Genomic DNA, 12,725 nt, shown 5'->3' with positions numbered 1-12,725 from the left:
TGTGACCATTTATTCTTTTGCATTGGGCCTGTTTGTCCTACATAGAATGCAACAGGGCGTTGCAAGCAGGTGATGGCATAGATCACATTGGAAGAGGATGACATGTGAAAACTGTGAAACTGTGGATGACATTATTAGGTCCTGCAATAGTGTTGCATCTGGGCCAGACCTATACCTCGTGTCATATCCCATCATGGTGATGCTATATCCCTCTTGCGCATTTATACCTCGTAGCACACACAATGACATCTGTTGCTGTATTTTGGATAATACAGAATAAAAATCAGGAAGTAACACTAGAAAAGCAGCATACAGAATGCATAATGCACCCCAGCAGTCAGCAGTGCACTTCAATACCAACAAAAATCACTAGTGTAGATCTAGCCCTGGTTTGGTAGCAGGTTCTGATCCTTGTGTTATCCTTGTTATGTAGCCTGTTCTTCCTAGTGAATAGCTGGGGGTTTTGGCAGGGGTGGGGGGAGAATGTATGTGAGTGAGTACAGGTCTACCACCTGTGAGAGATAAGTGTCATTGGGTTGGATCCAGATTTAGGCACATGCAGCTGAGCTGGCTGAAGTGGATTCCTCTCCATGGCAGCACCTGCAGCCCCACCCCAAACGCTACACCAAGGGGAGATCACCCAAAACCAGACAGAGGCACCTTCCATGAACAGAAGGTGCTCACAGAAGGTGCTCACCCAATTTGGGGCGATCCTCCTCCCCTCTGCATCATAGTCCAACCCATTCAAGAGGGTCCCCTGATTCACTGTGTAGCATTGCAGGGGTGGGGGTGCTGCCATGGGGATGATGGGGTGGGGAAGTCTGCTTTTGCCAGCCAGTTGAATGTGCCTAAATCTGGATCCAACACAATAACCAGGATGAGCTGTGGATCGTTGATGATACATTTGACTGGCTTTAGGTGAGAACTGTAGGTAACAGTGCTGTTCTTTTGTTGTTTCTTCTGAATCTGTCCTGTAGTAGATTATTCCAAGGTACCAGTATGATTCTGTTGATCTGGTTGATTTTTCTGCACTTTGAGGGGATATTGTAGTCTGAGAAATGCCCGATGTAACTCCTTGTGAGCCTTTGTCTGGCTGGTCTGAGTAGATATGGCTTGGCTATGGACAATTGATTTTATGCTGTGTTCTAGGTGGAAGCTGGAAGTATGTAGCTATGAGTACCAGTCAGTAGGTTTGTGATTTAAGTTAGTGCTTATATGTCCACTACGTAGCTGGACAGTCATGTCCTGAAAGTTAAACCTGTTGGGTAGACTGATATTGACTCAGGTTAATGGTGGGGTGAAATTAGTGAAGTCCTAGTGGAACTTTGCCAGGCCCTCCTGTCCATGAGTTGAGGCAATAAAGATATCATCAATTGGTTTCAGGCGGAGAAGAGGCTTTTGGGGAGAGAAGCTGAGAAAGTGTTGTTCCAAGTCAGCCATGAAGATGGTGGGGCCATGCGAGTACCCATGGCAGTGCCATTGATCTAATGATCTCCAAAGTGGAAGTAATTGTGGGTAAGTACACAGTGCCAGAGTTTGGTGGCTAGATATCCTGTAGCACCATCATGGATGATATTCCTGATGGCTTCCAGACCAACTTTGTGGAGGATGCTGGTGTAAAGGGTCTCAGCATCCATGGTAGTGAAGATGGTCTTTTCTGGGAGATTGTCAATGGACTGTCATTTCTTCTGGAAATCAGTGATATCGCATGTGCTTTGGGCTTCAGCTCCCAAAACCCCATGGCCAGTGGTCAGGAATGTTGGGAGTTAGGTTCCAAAACATCTATTTTCTGCCCACCCCTGCCATATGTAACTTGGGGTATTGGTGGTAAATGGTATTAGAATGGAATCTATCATAATAATGGCTTTTAAGGTATTTCCTCACTTCTTCATTTTTGTTTGCCTTTAAACTGCATAGGAGAGGGGACCTAAGTGGTTAATGTGTGAAGAAGCAGTCTTGTTGGTCAGTGTTAAACAGGACTAGGAGGTGAGGCCAAATTTACATGAAAAGGTTGTCTTCTGATAAAGCTTTTACACTTGGAAATTAGATGTTTTCAAGTCTATTTTCTTCCTATTGTGATGGGCTTTAATTTGAATGGCAGAATGTTGGGTGGGCAGATCATTGGCTATTCAAATGCACTGAAAAGGTTTTAGCTATCTACCCATGGGGGGGTGGGGGGAGGGAATACTTACCAAGTATTAGTGTAACAGAAATTGCAGGGGCTTGGTTTGTTGTCAGAGCTAAATGATTTTATATGAACCCTTAATATTTTTAAAGAAATATGTTGGTTTATATTAAGAGCCAAATCTATTATTTCGTATTATGTTTGGTACCTACTAAAATTAATAGCCATTTGACGTGACCATGGGTGCATCTCAGAGTCTCTTCAAATCATATTTTCCTTGCAAGGGTTAGGATCCAAGAACCACAAAACTACTTTCAGGAGACCGAAGAAGCTTTAAACTTCCTCTTGCTTTCTTTCCTTCTTTCTTGAACAGCAGCACCCCATGCTGTGTGGCAATCTCCTTTGGAAACTGAGGAGCACTGCAAAGAAATCTGCATTATGGTACAGGATGTCAGCAATTCAAGGGGGGGGGATTAAACCCTCCCTTGGGCTAGCACAAGCCCCTTGCGTGAGTGTAAGTAGCCCTTTGCATCCTGGCCCAGGTTGCTGGATCACGCAGGAGGAAGAGATCTGCTTTTATTGTTTGTTTAAGCATTTATACCCTGTCCGCTAACTGCAGTTTCTGGCTTGTGGCAACAGATGCAAGAGGCACTGGGGGAGAAACGGTGTTACATCTGTAGATCACAGGAAATTCTTGTAAGTGAAAAGACAAGGCCCTCTATAGGAGACAGAGGACTATTTTGAAGGTGTCCTCCATATGAAGGGCTCTGCAGTCCAAGTCTTGGTTAAAGATAAAGAACCAGCAGGAGGAACAGATCAGCCTTGAAGTGGCTCATCCACAGTACCTGGATGGCAGTCACAGTCTTCCATACTATGGTGAGATGTACTGTATTTCGATTTAAATACTATTTCTAAATTTGTATCTACACATACAAATTAGCATATGCAAATTGCTATGTTTTACCTTCTCTTTTGGCAACTCATAAGTGGCCACCCGAGGCAAGGGTGTTGAGAAAAAATGGCATGCACTGTTATACACGAAGGTCACATCCATGGCCAAGTGTGTATTCATTCAGAAACTCCTACCAACCACAGCTTCCCAATGAGTGTATACCAGGGGTAGGCAACTTGTAGCCCTCCAGATATTTTGGCCTATAACTCCTCTCATCCCTCACCATTGCCTATGCTAGCTAGGGCTGATGGGAACTGTAGGCCAAAATGTTGACAGGGTCACAATAGATTGTTGCACAATCTTCAAGTATCACACGCTTCACACACACAGATTTATTGTTGCAGGTGTATATCTGCCAATGTAAGAAAATGGAATATGTGATCTGCGGATCTTTATTTGAGGTCTCTACGGTAAAGAGATTAGTGCTGGTTGACTGATATAATGTTCCAAGGAGTCTCCTGTGATTCACAGAGCAGACCTTTTCCTTCCAGGTAATCCAAGAGCTTGCAGTCTTGGAGCAGGTAAAGACTACCATCTAGAGACAATGGCAGGTTGCCTTATTGCTATTTATGTAAAAAAAAAAAAATGTTGTGGACTTTTTGCCTTCACCAGGCCCCACCTAAGGGTATGTCATTTTCATGCTTTTGGTGGCAGCACAAAACTTGGGATTTGTGGCACAAAACAGCACAAAATTTTGGCACAGTTTTGGAGGTGATATAACAATGATGGTTTTTGCGTGTTGCAACTACAAATCCATGTTTAATGTATCAATACACAATTGTGGGTGGCACAAAACTTTGGCATATGTTTGGAGGAGATACTGGTTTGGGGGTTTCTTAATTAACAGACCCGGTTTTATCCATTATGAATCTAACCTAAATCCTGTTCATTTTAATGGGTCTACTTCAAGTAGGACCAACATTGGATACATCTATCCATCCAAGTCCTTTGAACAGAAATAGGATACATACGCTGACATCTTGTGCCTGGCAGAAGAAATGCAAGTTCACATCGCTAAAACAGGGGTGGGCAGACTTCAGGCTTGTGGGAGCAACAGACTTGTTTTTTTAACTAGAGACTCAAGGTCCATCGAAAACCATGTGCAAAATAGCAGTGCAAGGAGCTGGATGGGAGCAGACATACATTTAGAATGAAGGAACAGGGTGCCTCTGACCATGTGCTGGGGCCAGGAAATTAGTTTTAGTACCAGAACTGTACCCACAGTCCTTTCATTTCTGGTTCTCTCCCCTGCCCCAGCTTTCTTTGTTCTCAACATCCTAATTTAGGAACACCCCCCCCCCCCGTCTGTTGCTATTGTTGTTAAATGATTGGGAGTTAGAAAACCCTGGGTGATCTACTGCAGGGTCTATTGGAGATCTGACCCTGACCTACCTGCTCTAGATCCATGCGTGTAAGTTAGGCAGAGGGACAGCAACAGGGGTGGCTCAATATCACATTTTAGTATTAGGTTTAAAAATACACACACAAAAGGGTATTTTATACACTGAGCTGGTAAAGAGCAGGGAAAGAGTATTCAGCATAAATGAAGTCTTCCCATAATAAAGGCAGATATGCAAGAAAGAGAAATGGAGGAGGGAGGAACAGAGTTCAAGTTAGAGACAAATGGATGAACATTAGAGTAAGAGGCTTGAGGAGGGACTGTAGCACAGGGGCAGAGCATCTGCTTTGCATGCAGAAGGTCCAGGGTTTAATCCCAGACATCTCCAGTTTAAAAAGGATCAGATATTGGGTCATGGAAAGGCCTCTGGCTGACACCCTGGAGAGCTGCTGCCAGTCAAGTAGGCAATACTGGGCTAGATGGAGAAATAGTTTGATAAGGCAGATTTCCTATGTTCTTGAGATCCATTGGAGTATGGACTGGGGGCCACAGGGTTGGGAGAGGGGTATTAGCCTTTCCCCTCACACCATTTTCCTGATTCAACCTCTGCCCCCTCCCCTGCACACACTGTGATTTGCCCCATGGGAGAAAACATCCAGCAGGACAAGAGGCTTGGGGCGGATTCAGTTAAATTGCAGGAAAAGGTACAGGGAAAAGGGGTTAGGTCTGAATCTGAATGGGTGCCCACTGCAGCTGCTTTTAAACATTAAAAAACACAAGCAAACAAGCCCCAAACACAGGAGATCCTGTTCACTTCATTTGGCCCTGAGAGAGAGAGAGAGAGAGAGAGAGAGAGAGAGAGAGAGAGAGTGTTTTAGCAAGAGATAGCGGAGTTTGAGGTACAATTTGCAGGGGCAGAAACAAGAGTGCTCTGGCAATAAGTGGTTTTGCTGCCTGTTTTTAAGAGCCTACTTGTTTCCAGTAGGCCCTGCTTGTATATATGTATGACTCAAAGAAATATTACAGATGGGGAGGGCATATGCCCCCTAGACAGTGTCTGGGGGACATTGGATATTTTGGTTTCCTGGCTCCAAGCTCGGAGCAAGGAAACTGCTCCCTGTCCCCTCGCAGCCAGTGTAGAGAGAACCACACTTGCTACCTCTCTGTGCTTGGAAAACGGAGCATGGAGATGAGAAAAGGGGGCATTCCCAGGGGTGGGAAGGAGACCAGGGCAGCAGCCATATGACAAATCCTATGACCACCCCAGCCTTCTTCCCTCCCACTCCCCAAAGCCTCAGCACCTCCTGCTCTGCATAGGATATTCATGAGCCTCTGAGTTTGGAGGCTTACAAGTACCCAGGGCACATCTGATAGGATTGTGCCCGAAGATGCTGGAAGTCTCCAGTGCTCTCTGTCATCCAGAAGAAATGGATAGACTGATCCAATGAGGGCAGGAGGGGGAGAATTTGAGGCAGAGGATTCCCCAAATCCAAATCCTTGCTGGGCTTGCATCAGCTGGACACAATGCAGTGGTGGCATTTTCTCATTTGTTTTCTCTTCCTTTTTTTCAACACTGGCATACTCCTCTCCCCCCACTCAAGTTCTGGGGGCATGTCAGAGGAATGGCATGCAACCAGAATTTGCCTGATCTGACCCTGGCATGCCCCCCTTTTGCTTTTAACACCATCAACCAGCAAGGGAAGCACTCAGTTTCTGCAGGGAGAGCCTTGCGAGGTTGCCCTTCCTTCACTACAAAAGGAGAGCAAAATCTGCTCTGACCTATGGCCCCTGGGACACTCATCCAGGGACCACAGAATTGCAGCCTAAATCCTGTAGCTGTACACCAGCTTGGGGAAGTGGGGAGCATACATTATTAAGTTTGCAATCTTATACACACTCACTTGGGAGTTAATCCCATTGACCTCAGTGGGACTGACCTCTGAGAAGATATTTGTAGGATTACATTGTAAATGTTCCTTCAGTACCTACAATTCCTAGAGGATGACAAAAGTCAGTATCTACAGAAAAGATTCCCCGTGAGCTCTTCTAGCTTCTTCTTTGCTTCCTTTTCTGCTCACCCCTTACCATGCTGTGTTTCAGGCTCCTTCATTCATCCATTTCATTACTTGACTGGTGTAAGCATTCCAGATATCATAAAACACAGACTGTGGGGCAACTCATTTTCAGTTTTTGGTGATCATTGAAGTTGACCTTGTTCCAGCTTTTCATGATTATAGAGATTATTAGAACTGTTTTGGCCACACATCCTTTCTCCTCCAACACATTTTTCATGATTAAGGCCATAGGAAAGACTATGTAGAATAGGAAAGGCTATGCATATCCTCCTGTAGGATTCCCTTATGAGCATGGTGCTTTTAAAATGCTTGAACAATTCTTAGGAGTTTTCATTTGGTTTCACATGGCATTGTTAAGAATTTGTATTGCAAATCAAGACATCTTATTTTTTTGTTCCATAGTTTCTATTTATTCTAAGTTTAAAGAGCGCTTGTTATATCTTTGAAAATATCTGCTCAGCAGTTCTAGAGCCACCAGCAGATCATGCATTGCCAGGTCCAAACTCCATGGACCTTAAGAAGGCAATTCTTGTCATCATCACACTCTGCCAGGGGCTGGGCAGACTTCAAGCTTAACAGATCTACTTTGTTCTTTACTAGAACCCTAAAATCTAGGTGAAAAAGACATGCACTTAGAATTAAAAACAGGAATTCTGAGCCTAGGAATCTGTTTTCATTACAAGAACTGAACTAAGCTCACAGTCCTTTTACACAAAAGTCTACTCATGCTTACCCCAAGCTTTCTTCATTTCAGCAGCCTAATTTAGGTGGAAAAATCATGTTATTGTTGATATGAAACCATTGGGAGTCAGAAACCGTTGATGGCCTATGGTAGATACCAAACGATCTACCAGCAGAACCTGATCCAACTTCTGTCCACCCCTTCTCAGATTGCTGATCTCTCCTCAACCTATTGTCATTATTGTCTTCCTAGGAAAGGTGGCCTCCAAATATCTCTTTAAGGGCAAATGCTTGTCTAATGAGAACATGTCTAAGTGACACACTTTTTAACCCTTGGTTGAAAAGTAACACATCTGGGATTTTTGTCCCCTGTTAAATTTGTGGCACTGACTGAAATCAACTTAATCAGGAGTGATTGGATTTTCACTGACACAATTGTGGGTTACTGCCAAAGCATTATGACTTCAATAGTGAAATGACAAGTGCATCTGGATTGTGATTAGTTCCAGCTGTCACTCTTAAGTCATGCCTCTCCAATTGGTTCTTGCCACTCCCAAATAAAGGGCTATTATATCTTGACAGGACAACAGTCCCACCCAAGCTCCATGATTTCATATGAATTATACCCACTATTTTACTTGGCAAATTTAGGTTGTCATCATTTACCCAGTTAAGGTGAAAACTGAGAGTCCTACACATCTTTCATGGCCTGCCCTGCCATGAGTCATTATAGTGATGGCAGAGAGCTTCATACCTTCTGCAGCTGCCACAGTCTTATCATTTTATCGGTAGTGACAGGGCCAGTTGTCCTCCAACGAGAAATAAAGCTGAATGGCACAATCCTGCATGTTTGCTCATAATAATTTTTCACATATAAGTATAAACATGTGTTAAGACTCAAGTTTAGTCCTCTACAGAAGTGGATTCCTGGCCAAAGCATTCTTTTATTTCATTAGTTACAACTGAGTATGAATGGTGTGCTTTTTTAAAAGATATTTGGCTCATTCTTTGGGGCTGTTCACATATAACACCCCCTCTTTACTCAAGATTTGATGCCTCTCAGTTGAATGTGGAAACTAGCTTTGTTTAAAAGGATGGTAGATCTGAAAGTTCTCTCTGTGGCAGCTCATTCACACATGTAAGTCTCAGAGGGGACAGGACAGACACCAGCACGTTTAGGGCTGCAGTCCCACATACTAGCTTTTCCCAACCTGGTGCCCTCCGGATGTGTTGGACTGCAGCTCCCATCATTATCATGGTGATGCCGACTGGGAATGATGGGAGTTGCAGTCCAACACATCTGGAGGGCACCAGTTTGGGGAAGGCTGCTATACACACTTGCATGGCAGTAAGTCCCGTCAAACTCAATAGGAGATATTCTGAGTAGGCATGCATAGGATTTTACTGCATAAGGCAGGGGTAGGCAGACTTCAGCCTTTCAGGATCTACTTTGTTTTTTTAGTAGAACCCCAAGATCCACCAACCAGAGCCTGGTGCAAAAGACATACTCTTAGAAATAAAGAATCTTGAGCCCAGGAATCTGCTTTGAGTAACAGAACTGAATGGGGCTCAGAATCCTTCAAGTGCTTCCACACAAAAATTCACTCCTGGTTACCCCAACCTTTTTTCATTTCACAAGTATAATTCAGGGTGGGAGGGTAGGGGACAAATTTTGTTGCTACAATTGTTAAATAATTGGCAGGCAGAAATCCTTGCCAATCTACTACAAAACACTCAGAGACCCACCAGTAGATCCAGAGCTACCTTTTGTCCACCACTGGCATAAGGTGTAGTGCCCCACCACTCAGATGCCCTGTCTCTTTGGATAGCATTTAGGGTACCACCTTTTTTTAAATGGTTCCTGCTCTGTGCCTTTAGTAGCAACTTTATCTGCAGAGAGAAGCATCATCTTCTGATTTCTGCCGATCAAGATGGTTTTAAAGGCACAAGAGGAGCTTGCTTGTTTCTTCTGGTCAGTTAGCAACCCTAAGAATCAATAAACAAATACTGTGTTGTTCAACCCCTCCAAAACTGTCAAAGGAAGCAAAACAACTCTGGTGCATTTAAAAGAGTGTGCATAGCAGCCTTATAGAGAGTGGACAAATATAACATAGGATTACTTAAATAGGACAGTGTCCAAAGACACTGTGATTTATTTTTTGCATGGTACATCCTTGTACTATTCTTAATATTCTGAAGAAACATTAACACAGGGAATTTGGTGGAGGGTGGGAGAAAAGCTACTGAATCTGATGGGAATTGATTACTGGGGGAAGCACGATGATACGAAAACGATCCTATGCAGTTAAGCCCTCCAATACACCCACTGATTTCAATGGGCTTTGGGGTATCTAACACTGCACAGGACTAGGCTTTGATACTACTACAACCACCACTACATCTGTATTTTTCTGTACTGAAGGTAATAACTGCAATGCTAAATTGTACATTCGTTTTACTTTATTTAATTGCTTTGTTCATAAATTGGAACCATATGAAGTGAAGCTGAGTGCTATCACTGTGAACTTTTAAAGCACTATGTTCACACCACCATGAACAGTTTTTATTGCACCATGTTTTGTTTTGTAAAATATTAACTAGCATCATAAATCAAGAGGCAAAATGTCAAAGTGCTCATAATAACAATTAAAAAAAAAACCTTTAAGGCTGCAATCCTATACACACCTGGGAGTAAATCCTACTGAACCTAATAGGACTTATATGCACAGGATTGTGCTGTAAATAAAAATGCATTTTCAAAGAAAAGGGGAAAACTGGGGGGGGGGATCTGAAATAATGTTTGAGAAAAATATCATTTAAAATCAAACAGCATAGATAGTTTTCTCATGCTTAGGCTATCAAAGTCAAAATACAGAAATACAACATAGTAGGTTGGATCCAGGATCTGCCTTCCGTGGACAGAAGGGCTCCACTCATGGAAGGTGCCTCCGCCAGATTGTAGGCGATGTCCCCTCTACCCCCCACCAGAGCTCATCCCATTCAGCAGAGGGCCCTGATCTTCTGTGCAGAATTTGCAGGGGGCTGGAGGGGCTGCCGTAGGGAGGAGGGGGCAGGGAAGTCACTTCCAGCAGCCCAGTTGCACATGCCTAAATCTGGATCCAACCCAGTATCTTACAGCTATCATTACCCAGTACATCTTAAATAACAGTGAAATGCTTAGAAATGATCCTGTTTGTTGTGTTTAAAACACAAGAGAAGAACAGAGTATAGGCATGATGCGTGACCTGCTTAATTTGGTCATTATATATTTGGTCCGGAGGTGGAGGTTGCACAACCTCATTGCAATGCCAGCTTTGAAAGAAAAGCGTCTTTCTTAATGAGCTGAAAATGGATTCACAATCTTCATTGACAGGTAGTTCTAAAAAAAAAAAAGTGGGAGGGAAAGGTGGTCAGAATTCATTCTAGACATTTAAACATACAGGGTCATTTTAGCTGACAAGTGTTTTACTAAAAGCCAGATCAAGATATAAATTATCCAAAAAGAAAAACACGGGCATATTATTTCACACGGTGCTGCTCGGCTAATCACCCCCTACTCAGCGATGACACTTCCTGGGCTGACACAGCTTTCTGTAGGCAGATCAGTGTTGAAAATGCTGTTGCTTTTGGACAGATTACTGTATCCAACCTGATCCCTGTCCAAAAAGCAACAACAATAACCCCAGAACAACCTTGCTTGCAGATGCAGTGATCGGAGCATGTATTTCTAAAAAAACAAGTAGGCTTCTGTGGCACTTATAGATCTTAGGCAAGCCACTCTGGCTCTCTGCCTCAGCCAGGACCAGCTCACCTATGAAGCAGGGTGACGTGACCACATGAGGCAGTGGAGTGGAAGGAGTGGCAAATTGTGCTGCTCCCCTGTCCCTGCCAGGAGGGCCCCCCCAGCACTGGTGCCCCACTGCCGCTGCCCTGCCTAGAAAGCCCAACCAGCCACTCTCCATCCAAGGCATTTGCCACAGCAAGAGAGTGGCTGGTGGGGCTCTCTGGAACAGCCCCCTGCCCTTTGCTTCCCTTGCCGAGAGCTGCACAGCCAGAAGATGTGACTGCGGGGCTCTCGTGAGAGTTCACCTGGGTCTCATGAGAGCTCACTTGGGCCTTGTGAGAGCTGGGCAAGGTCTTGTGAGACCCAGGCAGCTGCTGCTTCCGGCCATGCGGCTCTCCCTGCAACTGGCACAGTTGCGATAGCAACGGTGGCGGGGGAAGGGGTGTAATGCAGCAACACATGCTCTTTCCCAGTTCAGGCAGTGAGACAGCTTGTGCCAGGGCTGGCCTTAGCTTCCCATCAGAGCTGCTATAAGGGTTACAACAAAATAGGAAGCACTTTGAACCGTTGGAAATTCTAATTTATTATCAGGTGTGTAAAGGGTGTAGTCAGTTGTAAATGTCCTGATCCCGATGCATGGCTTTGGGCACACGTAGCCTTTCCATGAATACAGCTCTCTCTGTGCAGGACTGTCTATGTATGGATGTGTCAGACAGACAGTGGTAAGGAAGCAGTATACACAGGAGCGGAGTGTACAGGGGGTGTTGTAGCAGGGAACTGGCCTTAAGCATGACCTTGATGCAGTTGTACTTTGAGGACCTCTAATGATTATAAGAGTTTCATAGAAATAGTCATAGACGGTGGAAATCATCTAGTCCAAACCCCTGCTCAATGCAGGATCCACAGTGCGACTATCTTCTTCCACATTGTCAGATTTACATGGATTTTTCAGTCATGCTATTGCTATCACATACCCTTCCAAGGAACACATCTCCTATTTTTTAACAGGAATCTCAATAAGCAATAATCAATCAATACAGTTTTTCATCCTTTTAAAAATAAATATCTTAGCTTTGCTTATTAAAACCAGGAAATAATAGCTTTCTAGCACTGTGTTGGATGCAGATGGAGGGAGCAATCCTATGGCCCCTAGACAGAATCGGGGGGGGGGGGAGGATAATTTGGATTCCTGGATCCGAGCTTGGAGACAATGTTCTGACTGTGGATCCCAGAATCCATGCTCCCCTCCCCCTTCCCGTCAGCATGGAGAGAACCATGCTGGCTGCCTCTCTGAGGTTGCAATGGTGACCTTGGGGAGGGAGTAAAGAGGCATGCCGGTGGGCAGGAAGGGGACTGGAGAAGCTGGGATACAACATATCCCCAGGCCTCCCCAGCCTCCTTCCCTCCTGCTCTGATGCACCTCAGCTAGATAGACAAAAACGTCCGTCTTGCCAAAATGCAAAGCGGGAGGAATGTGGAGGCACCCATAGGATTGCGCCCTTGGTCATACTTTGAGTAGACCAATTGAAATCAATGGGAAGGTTCCGAAACCTTTCAGTGGGTCTCCCATAAGTATGACCAAGTCTGGATCCAGACTGCTCTTTACTGGGTACTTAATGAAGGCAAGCATTTAAAATTTACGAATAATGTTTAGAAGCCGCAGGAAAGTTTGTCTGTGGCCAAGAGTGCAGGCTTATATCCTAAATACAAGCCTAACCAACTTCAGCCCAGAAGGAGGCAGTGTCACGAGTAAGAAACAATATTAGAAA

At 44.4% G+C, this 12,725-nt stretch overlaps 1 protein-coding gene across 4 annotated transcripts in view; it reads right to left on the bottom strand.

Moving 5' to 3' along the window:
- Nucleotides 1-5,991: 5,991 nt before the first annotated feature.
- The window catches only part of MYOF (myoferlin), a 119,303-nt gene continuing 112,569 nt past the window's right edge, over nucleotides 5,992-12,725 (bottom strand). For all 4 annotated transcript variants that reach the window (XM_084845854.1, XM_084845855.1, XM_084845856.1 and 1 more), the window contains one exon: nucleotides 5,992-10,551. In XM_084845854.1, coding sequence (XP_084701980.1) covers nucleotides 10,507-10,551 — 45 coding nt within the window. In that variant the 3' untranslated portion in view covers nucleotides 5,992-10,506. The remainder of the gene's footprint in view (nucleotides 10,552-12,725) is intronic.

The sequence above is a fragment of the Heloderma suspectum genome, chromosome 3 (assembly GCF_057233095.1).
Source record: "Heloderma suspectum isolate Gila_16-S chromosome 3, 16-S_ref, whole genome shotgun sequence".
Lineage (NCBI taxonomy): Eukaryota > Metazoa > Chordata > Lepidosauria > Squamata > Helodermatidae > Heloderma > Heloderma suspectum.
This window is presented reverse-complemented; position numbering and strand designations above follow the sequence as displayed.